The following is a 17,113-nucleotide window of genomic DNA, read 5'->3' as shown; positions in this document are numbered from 1 at the left end:
CAGGGGAATCTTAACCTTTAAAGCTGATGGTAGAACACGCCGGGCCTGGCAATAGTTGTTTGAGTTAAATGAGACAACATACAATGAGCCATATGCAGAATTTATGGCTACTTGGAGTTTTGATTCGGATGTTGATCAGGAAGATTATAATGATCAAGAGTGTATCCATTTCCGACACCAAAACCATACGTATAACATAACTCTCGCATAGTTTGCAAAGTACTTGGAGTTGTATAAATCGTCGCAGCTCACCCGGTCAATATTCAAGAGGGGATTCACCACCTTGAATAACATAGATCACCAGGCTTTTTGGCGCGATTACACCACTGATAATGGGCAATGGAAATCGAGTAAAAAGGCATCCAAATTCACCAATCCCGTACACCGAATCCTCCACCACCTCATCACTAAAACCCTACACCCTAAAGCCCAACATGGCGGCGTTGTTACGATTGGCGATATGCGCCTGATGCACGCCATGATACATCACCAAAATATGCAGGTAGCACATCTCCTGGCTCAGGCTTTCACTAATGAGAAGAATTCAGCAAGAACAGTTGTGCCGGTTTTAGGGGGCGTTGTTACTAAACTTCTTCGTAGAATGCGCGTTTTGGGAAGTGTAGAACTGTTTAATTATAGGATCAGGGCTATGTCAGAAGAAATAGGGTATAAGCTTGTGACGATCGCTCCAAATCCATATGGACAAACACGTCATTCATTGATTTCATTGCGAGGTATTTGACCTCTATATGATACGTTTTGTAAACATTGCATTCTTTTGAAAAGGCACACCATAAATGAATATTTAAATCAAAGGTTTTCGACATCTGATGATTTCTACATATAGACAATCACCATAAATAATAGTTTACAACAGTACTTCCTTTGACAATGCAGTCAAAATAAGATACATGGTGATGATTTGGTGAATGCAACGTTTCCTTGAAAAATATGTCATGTAAGACTCCATGCACATAGCTTGTCTAACATCTAAGCTAACAGCGGAAGACTTCTAGGAAACCTGAGAATAAACATGCTAAAAAGTGTCAACACAAAGGTTGGTGAGTTCATAGTTTTAATATTTCGTATAATCTGTATATAAAGGTGGATCACAAGATTTCAGTTGTTTCATCCAGAAACGTTTATCAAAATATTCTACGAAATTGAGCACCCTGGTAACTAAACTTAACGTATATATAATTTGTACCCTTTGTATAATCATCTTAATAATACACGCAAACCAACGTGTACGCTTCTCAAATAGCATACGTCCGTTAAAAGGCTAGTGCTCTAGCTCGGACGGGGATATCAAGCCCTATGGATCCATATACAACTACTCGCGCCCACCAGTTCTTATAACTGGCAGTTACTAGTTACCAAAGCTAAGGGATTTTCGGTTCAAACTCAGTGTAGAATTTAGTATGTACTTGTATCCATTGCGTTTAAAATAAAGTGCATGTATTCTCAGCCCAAAAATATATATTGCAAAAGCAATTAAAAAGGGAGCAATGAAACTCACGCATATAAATATTGTATATCGGTTAATAAAGCATTTGCATGTATTCTCAGCCCAAAAATATTTAAAGTATTTAAAAAAGGGATACTATAAACTCACCTTAGCAGCATATAAAGTCGTTCACCAAAATGTGATCGAAACACGGATTACCAAATAACTGTAGATCTCAACATATCAATATTGTAGAAAAGTACGTAGACGTAACGGAGATAATAAACACTAGATTTGATTCATAAATATACCCCCGAACATTACCCATAACCTCCATGGCAATAACCCATAATTTCCTTAACTCTATCCCGCTTGAAAACATATTTTGAAAGTGACACGCTCATGACCTCATCGTAGTATTTTTGGTATAATACTAATAATAATTAGATTAATAATAATATTAATCTTAATAATAATAATAATAATAATAATAATAATAATAATAATAATAATAATAATAATAATAATAATAATAATAATAATAATAATAATAATAATAATATAAATACGGAGTAAGATGAATATATATGTGTGTAAACTGAGCCGAAATCGATGAAATTTATAGACCTCGCCTGGCCAGACCTCCCATGCGATCGCATGGGTTTGAAGGCCACAGGCCATGCGATCGCATGGCCCTATTTTTCCAGCCCACATGTTTTTGTCCTAACATTTGTCGACATAATAAAATATAAATATAATATATATAATTTAAATTAATTAATTATATATTATATTAAATTCACGTGCATAGTTGACTCGTAATTTTTGTTCCGATAAGTCGTACGTTGTCACTCGACTTATGTCCCGGTTCCGGTTTTTCGAACGCCCTTTCGTACGCTGAGAAAACTAGTACTTTTTGTTTCGTGACTCGTACCTTTGTCAAAATATAAATTTAAATTATCCCTAAATTATATCACTCAAAGTGTATCTTAAACTTTCGAGTGTTTTGGTCATTTACTTCTATAAATTATTGTCTCGTAGTATATACATATACATATATACATTTTTTTTATTTTGAAATAGTGTTTTACTGTAGCAATTCACTGTAGCAAATAGTGATTTTCGAAAACACTGTAGCATTTTGGGTACTGTAGCAATTCGAAAATACTGTAGCAAATTAGTGTTTTACTTGTTTATTTTAAACGTTTTAGTTCACTTATCTAAATATCAATCGAATTAACAAACGAATGTTACTATCGTTTACTAAATAACTTGAAATCATATATATATATATATATATATATATATATATATATATATATATATATATATATATATATATATATATATATATATATATATATATGCACATTAAGTTATATATATTATTCGTGAATCATAGGGAACAGTCAAAGAATAATTGATTATATGAATATAGTTCCAAAACTGTCGTGACTCAATATTACAGACTTTGCTTATCGTGTCGGAAATGTTAATCATACAAAGATTAAGTTTAAATTTGGTCAGAAATTTTCGGGTCATCACAAAGCTACTGAGCAGCTGGGATTACATTCGTGTTGAGGGTGAGCAGTTAATCATTCAGGCGAATCTAGAAATACCTAGTTCTGAAGATCGGACAGTGCCAGGGGTGAGAGTACAGGGTTTCAGACCAGATACGAGGACGCGAGAAGGTAGTAGGTGGCGAGGTTCTCAGGAACCAAGGGATGAGGATGATCCGACAACACATGGACGGCCCACTGACACCCGCCGACACTCATCAGTTGGGGAGGGTGATCGGCCACGGTATCCGCCATACCAATACCACATGGGGGATCTACCAGGGCACGAGAGTTGGTTTGCCCAACATGCGATCCTTCAGAATTTGGATCATTTTGCACACTATGCAGGCAGACAGCTCCACGTTCTGCCATACCCTCATGAGTACCCAATACTAGAATCCCACAGTGATCCCAGAGGAGCAGGCCTAAGCCACCAGTGTTCAGGACCTCCACCTCCACCTACACATCACTACACGCAGCATACAATTATCACGTCTACACCTCCACCACCACCTCCACAGAACACAGGGGCCGGGAGTTCTGTCGACGACCTTTTCAACACCGACCACATGAACGTTAATGTTAACACATCTACCAAAGCTCAGGAGTCGAGATAGGATCAGGTGTTGCAGCAACATACGACTGCAGGGATTGCACAGGGTATTGATGGTATGGACGTTAAACAGCAGTGGGGTAGAGGTAGAGATTTACAGGAAGGAATGGGTTAGCAGACAGGGCCTATAGTTTACACGAGCACATCATCACTTACTGGGTTAATTGCACGATCGGACGAAATACAGTTTAGAATATCCTCGGGCATGAACACGGAAGAGTTGGCAAACCAGTTCGCCACGGACGAGGAAATGACCGACGAGGGTCAGTCTAGATTGAGAAACCCGGCCCAGCCACGCACCAGCGTAATCTATTCCCCTCCGTACCCACCACCTCAACTGTGGCCATGTTTATTTTCGAACATTCGCATTATCACTTATGCTACATTATCTTATTTTTGTACGCCCGGTTCCGGGCATAACTATCTTTATGTTTTAGTATGTGTGGTTTTTAGAATAATAAATTGCATGAATTAAACGTCACAAAACAAACGACGATCGAGACCGTACGAGATGGAAACACAACTTGGAGCAAGGACGCTTTGAACGAGGATGACGTCGGCACAAGAATTGAATGATCAATAACTAGCGCGCCATCCGACCACACGTCCTGAAACCATAGGGGAGTACTACGTCTTCATCACCTTTTCAATAGAATATACGCAAACTACTATACCACTTTGAAAACTAAGTGTAGGATTGGCAACCCCACCAACATAAACTTTTAATAACACAATGCCTCTTTTAAAATCTAAAGTGTGAGATACGTCGTATCTTTAACATTGAGGACAATGTTATTTTAAAGTGTGGGATAGCAAATGTTGCACATAACGATTCTTGTAAAACCCTCAAGTTTTTCACAAAAATTTAAAACTTTCCGAATTATAAAACACTAAGGATTATAAAATTCTATAAAAGATCAAAAAGTTTTTGCTACAAAATAGACAAAAAGGGTAAAACAAGGTTGAAAACTTTTTGCGAAAATCAAAAATCAATTTTTCAAAAGAGCATTACATAACGAAAGGCGCAAATCGACCTGCTATAATTGTTGTGAGGCACCCCCAAATAAGGCTTTATAAGCACTCATTTTTAGTGCTTCACTATATTTCCGTTGAGAGGGCCAATGTTAACATCTCGGAATCAAAACTTGCTCTTGATCTACATTTCGGAATCACACATTTTGACGAGGATGACTAAGTTAGAACCTCAGCTATTCTTGAAGACAAAAACAACCCCTGCTACACACTTTCATTTTCATTTTCACTATACAAGTTCATTCACTCCTTCTTATCTACTTTATCCGCTTCATAAAAGAAATAAATCCCGACCAAATCATTCTTTTTCGGGAGAACCCTCTACAAAATCGCACGAGAAAAATGCGAGCATCCAAGCCAATTATCAAAGAAGATCGCCAAAAGGAGACCTCGAAGAAAAAAAAAGCAAAAGATGCTTTACAAAAAAGAAAAAAAAAAGAAAAAAAAAAGAGCAAAGTCTCTATGAATGAAGGTTCTGAGAAAAGGAGCAGAACCAGAAAAGATTCGAGAAAAGAAACTCCTGGCAGTCAAAAAAGAAGGATGCTTACCGAGAAATTCCTGACAAAAAGCTAAAAGGATTGCAAAAATCAATCTTTTAAAAGAAACTCCTATCTATCAAAACCCTTCGCACTATAGAAACTTCCAAACCCCCATCTCTTCACAATTCGAGCTGAGTCGATAACCAAAAATTCTCGCAAATAAGTGATGGAGATTTGAGTCTTGATCAAGCTTATGACGAAGAATGTAAGCATGACTGGCTAAGAGTGACTTCATTTCTTAGAACTATAGGACACCCTAGACACTTTAGTGAAATGAGTGACCCGAGTGAGATAGCCTCAGTTATGTAACCTCCTCTCATGTTTGCGGAAAAAGATTCGAGGATAGCAAAAAGAATAAAAAACTAAGTTTCCGCTCTTTCGTCTTGCGAAACAAAAACAACTTGATCACTACAAATTAAAGTCCTCGCTGTTTTGAGTTCAGAAGTTTTCTTGAGGACAAGAAAAGTCTAAGTATGAGATATTTGATATCGGCTAAAAAGTCATGTTTTTACCCCCGATATTGAGTCCCAAAAGCATAAAGTTCAAAGATTTGTCGGTAAAATAATCGCTTTTTCGGTTAAATTTGTAGGTAAAGTAATTACGAAGACGATGCAAAAAGAATCAAGAGAAACGGAGCTAAAATGAAGATTCTAGAGCGAAAACGGTGAAAGACAAGAAATCAAGTTACGATCCAGTGAATCAAGGCTGACCAGATCAAAAACGGCCTACCATACGGCTAGCCAGTATGGGGTACGGCCTGCCAAACGGTCCATCAAACGGCCCCAAGAAACGGCTTGCCTGGCAAATGGCCTGCTAAATACGGCCTGCCAAACGGCTTGCCAAACGGCCTGCCAGCCATTTACAGGCAATTTTCTAGTCTATTTAAAGGGCTTTTTGTCATCCAATTTCCATACACCTCTCTTCACTCTCTCACTATAATACCCTTTCTCTCACTAGAGCTTTCAAGGCCTTCTCACCTCCGAGCGGGAAATTAAGTACCCGGAGGCGAACGCCGAAGATTGTAATAGGAGCGATCTAGAGGTTGTCAGCACTTGTAATGGTCCAGATCTCGTCTATAAACGGTGAATGCTTTTCTTAATTTAATAAAGTTATTATCTTGAGTTGCTTTCATCTTGCATGATTATCTATCTGTTACAAATGTTTATTATATGTTGAATATTTTATCTGAAACTTATCATACTGTTATGCTGAAACCTTGACGGTTTAGAAGTTTAATTTACGGATCACCCTTTTCACTTATTCACATGGCTATAACCTAGTATTAGGACCTGATCAACCCTAGGATACAAGGTAAGTAGTTATGTGTACTTAACGTCACAATAGGGATATAGTACCTGAAATGTCCCGTTCTTATTGATTAAAAACGTTCCATATTAATTGATTTCGTTGCGAGGTTTTGACCTCTATATGAGACGTTTTTCAAAGACTGCATTCATTTTAAAACAAACCATAACCTTTATTTCATCAAAGATCCAAGGTTATTGTTGGTATGTAGCGCAGCTTGTACTGCGGCTATGTTTGAAGCTAGAAAAGTACAGAATTCCTCTTCATTCATATTCACGGTGTGTCGAGTAGTCGGTGCCATTTCCTTCAAAATAGTCAAATGGAACAAGTTAATCATACAGAATATTAAGAGTAGTTAATAGTATTTCGTAGCATAATATGAACTCATTTATAAAAGCTTTTTCTTCATATTAGCGTTTTATAAGTTTAAATTCGGGTAGTACCTACCCGTTAAGTTCATACTTAGTAGCTAATATACAATTCAACTACTACAATTCTATATGAAAAATTGATTATAATAATATTTCGCGTTCAAACTTTTATACAATATTTTACAAACTTACAATACTGCTTATTTTACATAAAGCATGAAATATAGCACACAATAACTTTGATACAAGATAGTTGTGAAGATAATTCTAGCTAGTACACAAGTCGTTCAGCAAAGGCAATAAAGACACGTAATTCATACGTCCAGAAACAAGTCATGCATTCTGGTTTTATTAGGACTACTTCCCATCCTTGGTCTTGTGGAACATAACCGTTATGGCCGTTGATAAGACAGCGTGTTGTAACGTCGTCAAAGGGACGAGGGTTACGTAATGTACAACAGTCCCGTAATAATCTAAAAACCTCATTTCTTACCCCAATTACCGACTCCGTCACTTGTGGAAACGCTTTGTTTAATAGTTGTAGCCCGATGTTCTTGTTCTCACTTTGGTGAGAAGCGAACATTACTAATCCGTAAGCATAACATGCTTCTTTATGTTGCATGTTAGCCGCTTTTTCTAAATCACGAAGCCCAATATTCGGATATATTGAGTCAAAATAATTTCTTAACCCGTTGCGTAAAATAGCATTTGGGTTCCCCGCAATATATGCGTCAAAGTAAACACATCGTAACTTATGGGTTTCCCAATGTGATATCCCCCATCTTTCAAACGAAAGTCTCTTATAAACCAAGACATTCTTGGAACGTTCTTCGAATGTCTTACAAGCTGATCTCGCCTTAAATAGTTGTGCTGAAGAATTCTGACCGACTCTAGACAAGATTTCATCAATCATGTCTCCGGGTAGGTCTCTTAAAATATTGGGTTGTCTAACCATTTTATGTTTTTAAACTGTAAAATAGACAAGAGTTAGATTCATAAAAAATACTTATTAATACAAGCAATTTTTACATATATCATAAAGCATAAGCACACTATATTACATATATTACACCACACAAATACAACTATCTTATTCCGACTCGCTCGTTTCTTCTTCTTAAGTTTTGGTTCGTTTTGCCAAGTTTCTAGGGATATATGATGTTCCCCTAATATTAGCTGTCGTTTTCCACAACGGTTTAGAAAAACCTGGTGGTTTAGAGGTTCCCGGGTCATTGTTACAACTTAAGGACTTCGGGGGTTGACGATACATATAAAGTTCATCGGGGTTGGAATTAGATTTCTCTATTTTTATGCCCTTTCCCTTATTATTTTCTTTTGCCTTTTTAAATTCAGTTGGGGTAATTTCTATAACATCATCGGAATTCTCGTCGGAATCCGATTCATCGGAGAATTGGTAATCCTCCCAATATTTTGCTTCCTTGGCGGAAACACCATTGACCATAATTAACCTTGGTCGGTTGGTTGAGGATTTTCTTTTACTTAACCGTTTTATTATTTCCCCCACCGGTTCTATTTCTTCATCCGGTTCCGATTCTTCTTCCGGTTCCGACTCTTCTTCCGGTTCCTCTTCGGGAACTTGTGAATCAGTCCACGAATCATTCCAATTTACATTTGACTCTTCATTATTATTAGGTGAGTCAATGGGACTTGTTCTAGAGGTAGACATCTATCACATAATATCAAATGCGTTAAGAGATTAATATATCACATAATATTCACATGTTAAAAATATATAGTTTCCAACAAAATTTGTTAAGCAATCATTTTTCAAGTAAACTCGGTCGAAGTCCAGGCTCACTAATGCATCCTAACAAACTCGATAAGACACACTAATGCAAAATTCTGGTTCTCTAAGACCAACGCTCGGATACCAACTGAAATGTCCCGTTCTTATTGATTAAAAACGTTCCATATTAATTGATTTCGTTGCGAGGTTTTGACCTCTATATTAGACGTTTTTCAAAGACTGCATTCATTTTAAAACAAACCATAACCTTTATTTCATCAATAAAGGTTTAAAAAGCTTTACGTAGATTATCAAATAATGATAATCTAAAATATCCTGTTTACACACGACCATTACATAATGGTTTACAATACAAATATGTTACAACAAAATAAGTTTCTTGAATGCAGTTTTTACACAATATCATACAAGCATGGACTCCAAATCTCGTCCTTATTTAAGTATGCGACAGCGGAAGCTCTTAATAATCACCTGAGAATAAACATGCTTAAAACGTCAACAAAAATGTTGGTGAGTTATAGGTTTAACCTATATATATCAAATCATAATAATAGACCACAAGATTTCATATTTCAATACACATCCCATACATAGAGATAAAAATCATTCATATGGTGAACACCTGGTAACCGACATTAACAAGATACATATATAAGAATATCCCCATCATTCCGGGACACCCTTCGGATATGATATAAATTTCGAAGTACTAAAGCATCCGGTACTTTGGATGGGGCTTGTTGGGCCCGATAGATCTATCTTTAGGATTCGCGTCAATTAGGGTCTCTGTTCCCTAATTCTTAGATTACCAGACTTAATAAAAAGGGGCATATTCGATTTCGATAATTCAACCATAGAATGTAGTTTCACGTACTTGTGTCTATTTTGTAAATCATTTATAAAACCTGCATGTATTCTCATCCCAAAAATATTAGATTTTAAAAGTGGGACTATAACTCACTTTCACAGATTTTTACTTCGTCGGGAAGTAAGACTTGGCCACTGGTTGATTCACGAACCTATAACAATATATACATATATATCAAAGTATGTTCAAAATATATTTACAACACTTTTAATATATTTTGATGTTTTAAGTTTATTAAGTCAGCTGTCCTCGTTAGTAACCTACAACTAGTTGTCCACAGTTAGATGTACAGAAATAAATCGATAAATATTATCTTGAATCAATCCACGACCCAGTGTATACATATCTCAGTATTGATCACAACTCAAACTATATATATTTTGGAATCAACCTCAACCCTGTATAGCTAACTCCAACATTCACATATAGAGTGTCTATGGTTGTTCCGAAATATATATAGATGTGTCGACATGATAGGTCGAAACATTGTATACGTGTCTATGGTATCTCAAGATTACATAATATACAATACAAGTTGATTAAGTTATGGTTGGAATAGATTTGTTACCAATTTTCACGTAGCTAAAATGAGAAACATTATCCAATCTTGTTTTACTCATAACTTCTTCATTTTAAATCCGTTTTGAGTGAATCAAATTGCTATGGTTTCATATTGAACTCTATTTTATGAATCTAAACAGAAAAGTATAGGTTTATAGTCGGAAAAATAAGTTACAAGTCGTTTTTGTAAAGGTAGTCATTTCAGTCGAAAGAACGACGTCTAGATGACCATTTTAGAAAACATACTTCCACTTTGAGTTTAACCATAATTTTTGGATATAGTTTCATGTTCATAATAAAAATAATTTTCTCAGAATAACAACTTTTAAATCAAAGTTTATCATAGTTTTTAATTAACTAACCCAAAACAGCCCGCGGTGTTACTACGACGGCGTAAATCCGGTTTTACGGTGTTTTTCGTGTTTCCGGGTTTTAAATCATTAAGTTAGCATATCATATAGATATAGAACATGTGTTTAGTTGATTTTAAAAGTCAAGTTAGAAGGATTAACTTTTGTCTGCGAACAAGTTTAGAATTAACTAAACTATGTTCTAGTGATTACAAGTTTAAACCTTCGAATAAGATAGCTTTATATGTATGAATCAAATGATGTTATGAACATCATTACTACCTTAAGTTCCTTGGATAAACCTACTGGAAAATAGAAAAATGGATCTAGCTTCAATGGATCCTTGGATGGCTCGAAGTTCTTGAAGCAAAATCATGACACGAAAACAAGTTCAAATAAGATCATCACTTGAAATAAGATTGTTATAGTTATAGAAATTGAACCAAAGTTTGAATATGATTATTACCTTGTATTAGAATGATAACCTACTGTAAGAAACAAAGATTTCTTGAGGTTGGATGATCACCTTACAAGATTGGAAGTGAGCTAGCAAACTTGAAAGTATTCTTGATTTTATGAAACTAGAACTTTTGGAATTTATGAAGAACACTTAGAACTTGAAGATAAAACTTGAGAGAGATCAATTAGATGAAGAAAATTGAAGAATGAAAGTGTTTGTAGGTGTTTTTGGTCGTTAGTGTATGGATTAGATATAAAGGATATGTAATTTTGTTTTTGGTCGTTGAAGAATGAAAGTGTTTGTAGGTGTTTTGCTTAAGTCTTTTAACCTCACGATCCATTATTTCGATGGGTTCTTCGATGAATTGAAGTTTTTCGTTGATTTGGATTTCATCTAACGGAATAGTGAGATCTTCTTTAGCAAAACATTTCTTCAAATTCGAGACGTGGAAAGTGTTATGTACAGCCGCGAGTTGTTGAGGTAACTCAAGTCGGTAAGCTACTGGTCCGACACGATCAATAATCTTGAATGGTCCAATATACCTTGGATTTAATTTCCCTCGTTTACCAAATCGAACAACGCCTTTCCAAGGTGCAACTTTAAGCATGACCATCTCTCCAATTTCAAATTCTATATCTTTTCTTTTAATGTCAGCGTAGCTCTTTTGTCGACTTTGGGCGGTTTTCAACCGTTGTTGAATTTGGATGATCTTCTCGGTAGTTTCTTGTATAATCTCCGGACCCGTAATCTGTCTATCCCCCACTTCACTCCAACAAATCGGAGACCTGCACTTTCTACCATAAAGTGCTTCAAACGGCGCCATCTCAATGCTTGAATGGTAGCTGTTGTTGTAGGAAAATTCTGCTAACGGTAGATGTCGATCCCAACTGTTTCCGAAATCAATAACACATGCTCGTAGCATGTCTTCAAGCGTTTGTATCGTCCTTTCGCTCTGCCCATCAGTTTGTGGATGATAGGCAGTACTCATGTCTAGACGAGTTCCTAATGCTTGCTGTAATGTCTGCCAGAATCTTGAAATAAATCTGCCATCCCTATCAGAGATAATAGAGATTGGTATTCCATGTCTGGAGACGAATTCCTTCAAATACAGTCGTGCTAACTTCTCCATCTTGTCATCTTCTCTTATTGGCAGGAAGTGTGATGATTTGGTGAGATGATCAACTATTACCCAAATAGTATCAAAATCACTTGCAGTCCTTGGCAATTTAGTGATGAAATCCATGGTAATGTTTTCCCATTTCCATTCTGGGATTTCGGGTTGTTGAAGTAGACCTGATGGTTTCTGATGCTCAGCTTTGACCTTAGAACACGTCAAACATTCTCCTACGTATTTAGCAACACCGGCTTTCATACCCGGCCACCAAAAATGTTTCTTGAGATCCTTGTACATCTTCCCCGTTCCAGGATGTATTGAGTATCTGGTTTTATGAGCTTCTCTAAGTACCATTTATCTCATATCTCCAAATTTTGGTACCCAAATCCTTTCAGCCCTATACCGGGTTCCATCTTCCCGAATATTAAGATGCTTCTCCGATCCTTTGGGTATTTCATCCTTTAAATTTCCCTCTTTTAAAACTCCTTGTTGCGCCTCCTTTATTTGAGTAGTAAGGTTATTATGAATCATTATATTCATAGATTTTACTCGAATGGGTTCTCTGTCCTTCCTGCTCAAGGCATCGGCTACCACATTTGCCTTCCCCGGGTGGTAACGAATCTCAAAGTCGTAATTATTCAATAATTTAATCCACCTACGCTGCCTCATATTTAGTTGTTTCTGATTAAATATGTGTTGAAGACTTTTGTGGTCGGTATATATAATACTTTTGACCCCATATAAGTAGTGCCTCCAAGTCTTTAATGCAAAAACAACCGCGCCTAATTCCAAATCAGGCGTCGTATAATTTTGTTCATGAATCTTCAATTGTCTAGACGCATAAGCAATCACCTTCGTTCGTTGCATTAATACACAACCGAGACCTTGCTTTGATGCGTCACAATAAATCACAAAATCATCATTCCCTTCAGGCAATGACAATATAGGTGCCGTAGTTAGCTTTTTCTTCAATAGCTGAAACGCTTTCTCTTGTTCATCATTCCATTCAAATTTCTTCCCTTTATGCGTTAATGCAGTCAAGGATTTTGCTATTCTGGAAAAGTCTTGGATGAACCTTCTGTAGTAACCAGCTAGTCCTAAAAACTGGCGTATGTGTTTCGGAATTTTCGGGGTCTCCCACTTTTCAACAGTTTCTATCTTTGCCGGATCCACCTTAATACCTTCTTTGTTCACTATGTGACCGAGGAATTGAACTTCTTCCAACCAAAATGCACACTTTGAAAACTTAGCGTACAATTCTTCCTTCCTCAATACTTCTAACACCTTTCTCAAATGTTCACCGTGTTCTTGGTCATTCTTTGAGTAAATAAGTATGTCATCAATGAAAACAATGACAAACTTGTCAAGGTATGGTCCACACACTCGATTCATAAGGTCCATGAACACAGCTGGTGCATTAGTTAAACCAAATGGCATGACCATAAACTCGTAATGACCGTAACGTGTTCTGAAAGCAGTCTTTGGAATATCATCTTCTTTCACCCGCATTTGATGATACCCGGAATGTAAGTCAATCTTTGAATAAACAGACGAGCCTTGTAGTTGATCAAATAAGTCGTCGATTCTCGGTAGTGGGTAGCGGTTCTTGATGGTAAGTTTGTTCAACTCTCGGTAGTCGATACACAACCTGAATGTACCATCTTTCTTCTTGACAAACAAAACAGGAGCTCCCCACGGTGATGTGCTTGGTCGAATGAAACCACGCTCTAAAAGTTCTTGTAATTGGCTTTGCAGTTCTTTCATCTCGCTGGGTGCGAGTCTGTAAGGAGCACGAGCTATTGGTGCATCTCCTGGTATAAGATCTATTTGAAATTCAACGGATCGATGTGGGGGTAATCCCGGTAATTCTTTCGGAAATACATCGGGAAATTCTTTTGCAATGGGAACATCATTGATGCTCTTTTCTTCAGTTTGTACTTTCTCGACGTGTGCTAGAACAGCATAGCAGCCTTTTCTTATTAGTTTTTGTGCCTTCAAATTACTAATAAGATGTAGCTTCGTGTTGCCCTTTTCTCCGTACACCATTAAGGGTTTTCCTTTTTCTCGTATAATGCGAATTGCATTTTTGTAACAAACGATCTCTGCTTTCACTTCTTTCAACCAGTCCATACCGATTATCACATCAAAACTCCCTAACTCTACTGGTATCAAATCAATCTTAAATGTTTCGCTAACCAGTTTAATTTCTCGATTCCGACATATATTATCTGCTGAAATTAATTTACCATTTGCTAATTCGAGTAAAAATTTACTATCCAAAGGCGTCAATGGACAACTTAATTTAGCACAAAAATCTCTACTCATATAGCTTCTATCCGCACCCGAATCAAATAAAACGTAAGCAGATTTATTGTCAATAAGAAACGTACCCGTAACAAGCTCCGGGTCTTACTGTGCCTCTGCCGCATTAATATTGAAAACTCTTCCGCGGCCTTGTCCATTCGTGTTCTCCTGGTTCGGGCAATTTCTAATAATGTGGCCCGGTTTTCCACATTTATAACAAACTACATTGGCATAACTTGCTCCGACACTACTTGCTCCGCCATTACTCGTTCCGACACCATTTGTTCCTTTCGTTCTATTAACCCCTGGTCCGTAGACCTCACACTTCGCCGCGCTATGACCATTTCTTTTACACTTGTTGCAAAATTTGGTGCAGAACCCCGAGTGATACTTTTCACACCTTTGGCATAGCTGCTTCTGATTGTTGTTGTTGTTGCGGTTATTATTGTTGGGATGATTGTTGTAGTTGCTGTTGCTGTTGTTGTTGTTGTTGTTGTTGTTGTTGTTGTTGGGCCGTTTGTTGTAGTTGCGATTGATGTTGCGATTGTTGGGATAATTGTTGCGATTATTGTTGTAATTGCTGTTGTTGTTGTATTGGTGATTCTTATCACCGTTTTCCTCCCACTTTCTTTTGACTTGCTTCACATTATGCTACGAAAAATTCAAATTGTTGGGATAATTGTTGCGATTATTGTTGTAATTTGGTTTTGAACAAGCTTTTTCCTCCCACCGTTTTATAATTGAAAAATTCAAAACCAAATTAGCGGATTGGAAGGCAAAGTCAATGTCTTTTGGTGGGCGTCTTACCTTAGTCAAAGCGGTTCTAACTAGCCTTCCGTTTTATGCTTCTCCCTTTTTCGTGCTCCAACGTGTGTCCTAAACACGCTCGAAGGTATGAGACGCATTTTCTTTTGGGGTGGGTCGATAGATAACTCAAAAATTTCATGGGTAAAATGGGACAATGTCCTTTTACCTTACAAGGGTGGGGGTTTAAATATCGGTTCTTTAAAAGCCAAAAACATTGCCCTTCTAGGGAAATGGTGCTGGCGTTTTAGAAACGAAAAAAATGCTTTATGGGTCAAAATCATTCAAAGTTTATATGGGCGCGACGGGGGTTTGGGTGAAACATTTCCAACACAACATCAAAACAAAAGAACTCCTTGGTCAAATATATGTAAAACGGGGCAGGAAATCGATAGCTTGGGGATTGTTTTTTCTAACAGTTTCTTGAAGGAAGTAAAGAATGGAGATTCCACACTACTTTGGAAGTATCAATGGATCGGCGAACAGCTTATATGTGATAAATTCATCGTTTATTCAGGCTTGAAACAGATGCATGTTGCACGATATCCAACAGAATAATGCTGGCCGAAAACTCAATACAATTTAGTTGGAACTGGACATGTGATCCGACAGGGAGGACAGCTGCAGAACTAGACGAACTACAAAGAATGCTAAGCGAGTTTTAATTTAAGCAACACGAATCAGACACGTGGAAATGTAATCTTCACAAAAGCGGTTTGTTCTCTGTTTCCAATCTTACGCACATGCTTGACCAAAAGTTACTTGACAGTCAACCGAATATCGATGAAACAATGCGTAATAAGTTGCTTCCTAAAAAGATTTGTATTTATAAATGGCGTGTGATGTTAAGACGAATCCCTGTTCGAACTGAATTAGATAAACGTGGAATGGACCTTGAGTCATTGAGATGCCCTGTTTGTGATAATGGCATTGAAACAGTGGAACATATATTGCTTGAATGTAATTTTGCAAAAGATTTATGGGATCGGGTTGCCCGATGGTGGAACATGTCTATTTCGAATCACTTGCCTCTAGAAGACAGATTCAAAGGTTTATCTCATGTTAATACGCCGCATGCTTATACTATTTCATCCTTTAGGCAAGCAATAGAGTGGGTGTGTGGTTATTCAATTTGGCAAAATAGAAATCAAGTTGTTTTTCGGAAGAAAAAAGGAACGGGTCCGACAATTTTAAGCGAAATTCAAACAAGATCTTTTGAATGGTTATCTACTCGTTCGAAGAAGATAAAGATTGATTGGAACCAATGGCTTCTAAATCCGAATTCCTACCACGACCATGGATAGTTTTTAGCCTAGTTGATATTCATGTCCTTTTGTTTTCAATTTAGCTTTGTTTCCTTGTTTTGAAAATATGCTATCGCATACTCCATGTAAACATTTTATTTTATATAATCCATCTTGCTTTTCAAAAAAAAAAAAAAAAATTAATAAAAAAATTGTAATTGGCTGGCCTAAAAACAAAGGCACTTTGACATTGTGTCACTTTGGTGACTTTTGGGTGTAGCTAAAGCCCCATTATTTTCGTGACAATCCGTCACTTTAGTTCCATGTCATTTCACGGGACATAGTAACGGACCGATAGAAATGGTCTTATATAACATTCATACGTCATGGACGTGCCAAACCATTCACTAAGACCATTTGTAACGGTGTGTGGCGTTTCATGCTCGCGTTTCTTGCTTTTTGCACTTTTTTGATGACTATGACATGTTTCTTTTTTGGGTGGAGTAGTGGTGAAGTTAGTTTTTGGTGTTGGTTAGGAGTATTGTGATGATGTGTAAAAATATAATTGAGTTAAGTATTAAAAGAAGATAAAAATAATATTTTTAAATTAATAAAAAAATAAATAAAGAAATACATGTTTCTTCTCCCGTCTCTTTTCAACTGACGTCAAAAAAATGCCAACAAGTGCCGCTCTGTTACGTCGAATTCTGACGTTTCTTCTCCATCACATCACCAACTGACGCAGTCACTTAAACCGATATAAATGGTATAATG

General features: G+C 36.9%; 2 protein-coding genes across 2 annotated transcripts; both read left to right on the top strand.

The window, feature by feature from the left end:
* Positions 1-15,185: 15,185 nt before the first annotated feature.
* LOC139860423 (uncharacterized) lies at positions 15,186-15,653 on the top strand. The gene has a single exon (XM_071849183.1). It carries the CDS (start codon positions 15,186-15,188, stop codon positions 15,651-15,653), a length of 468 nt encoding a protein of 155 aa, XP_071705284.1.
* A 185-nt stretch (positions 15,654-15,838) lies between these two features.
* On the top strand, positions 15,839-16,399 carry LOC139860422 (uncharacterized). The gene has a single exon (XM_071849182.1). The coding sequence runs from the start codon at positions 15,839-15,841 to the stop codon at positions 16,397-16,399; it is 561 nt and encodes a 186-aa protein (XP_071705283.1).
* Positions 16,400-17,113: the final 714 nt, after the last annotated feature.

This window comes from Rutidosis leptorrhynchoides, chromosome 7, assembly GCF_046630445.1.
Source record: "Rutidosis leptorrhynchoides isolate AG116_Rl617_1_P2 chromosome 7, CSIRO_AGI_Rlap_v1, whole genome shotgun sequence".
Taxonomy (NCBI): Eukaryota; Viridiplantae; Streptophyta; class Magnoliopsida; order Asterales; family Asteraceae; genus Rutidosis; species Rutidosis leptorrhynchoides.
The sequence above is the reverse complement of the archived record's forward strand: the minus strand, read 5'-3'. Positions and strand labels throughout refer to the sequence as shown.

Coding starts and splice junctions, on each gene's coding strand:
- LOC139860422 (XM_071849182.1), top strand. CDS start 15,839: ATGCTTGACCAAAAGTTACTTGACAGTCAACCGAATATCGATGAAACA.
- LOC139860423 (XM_071849183.1), top strand. CDS start 15,186: ATGAGACGCATTTTCTTTTGGGGTGGGTCGATAGATAACTCAAAAATT.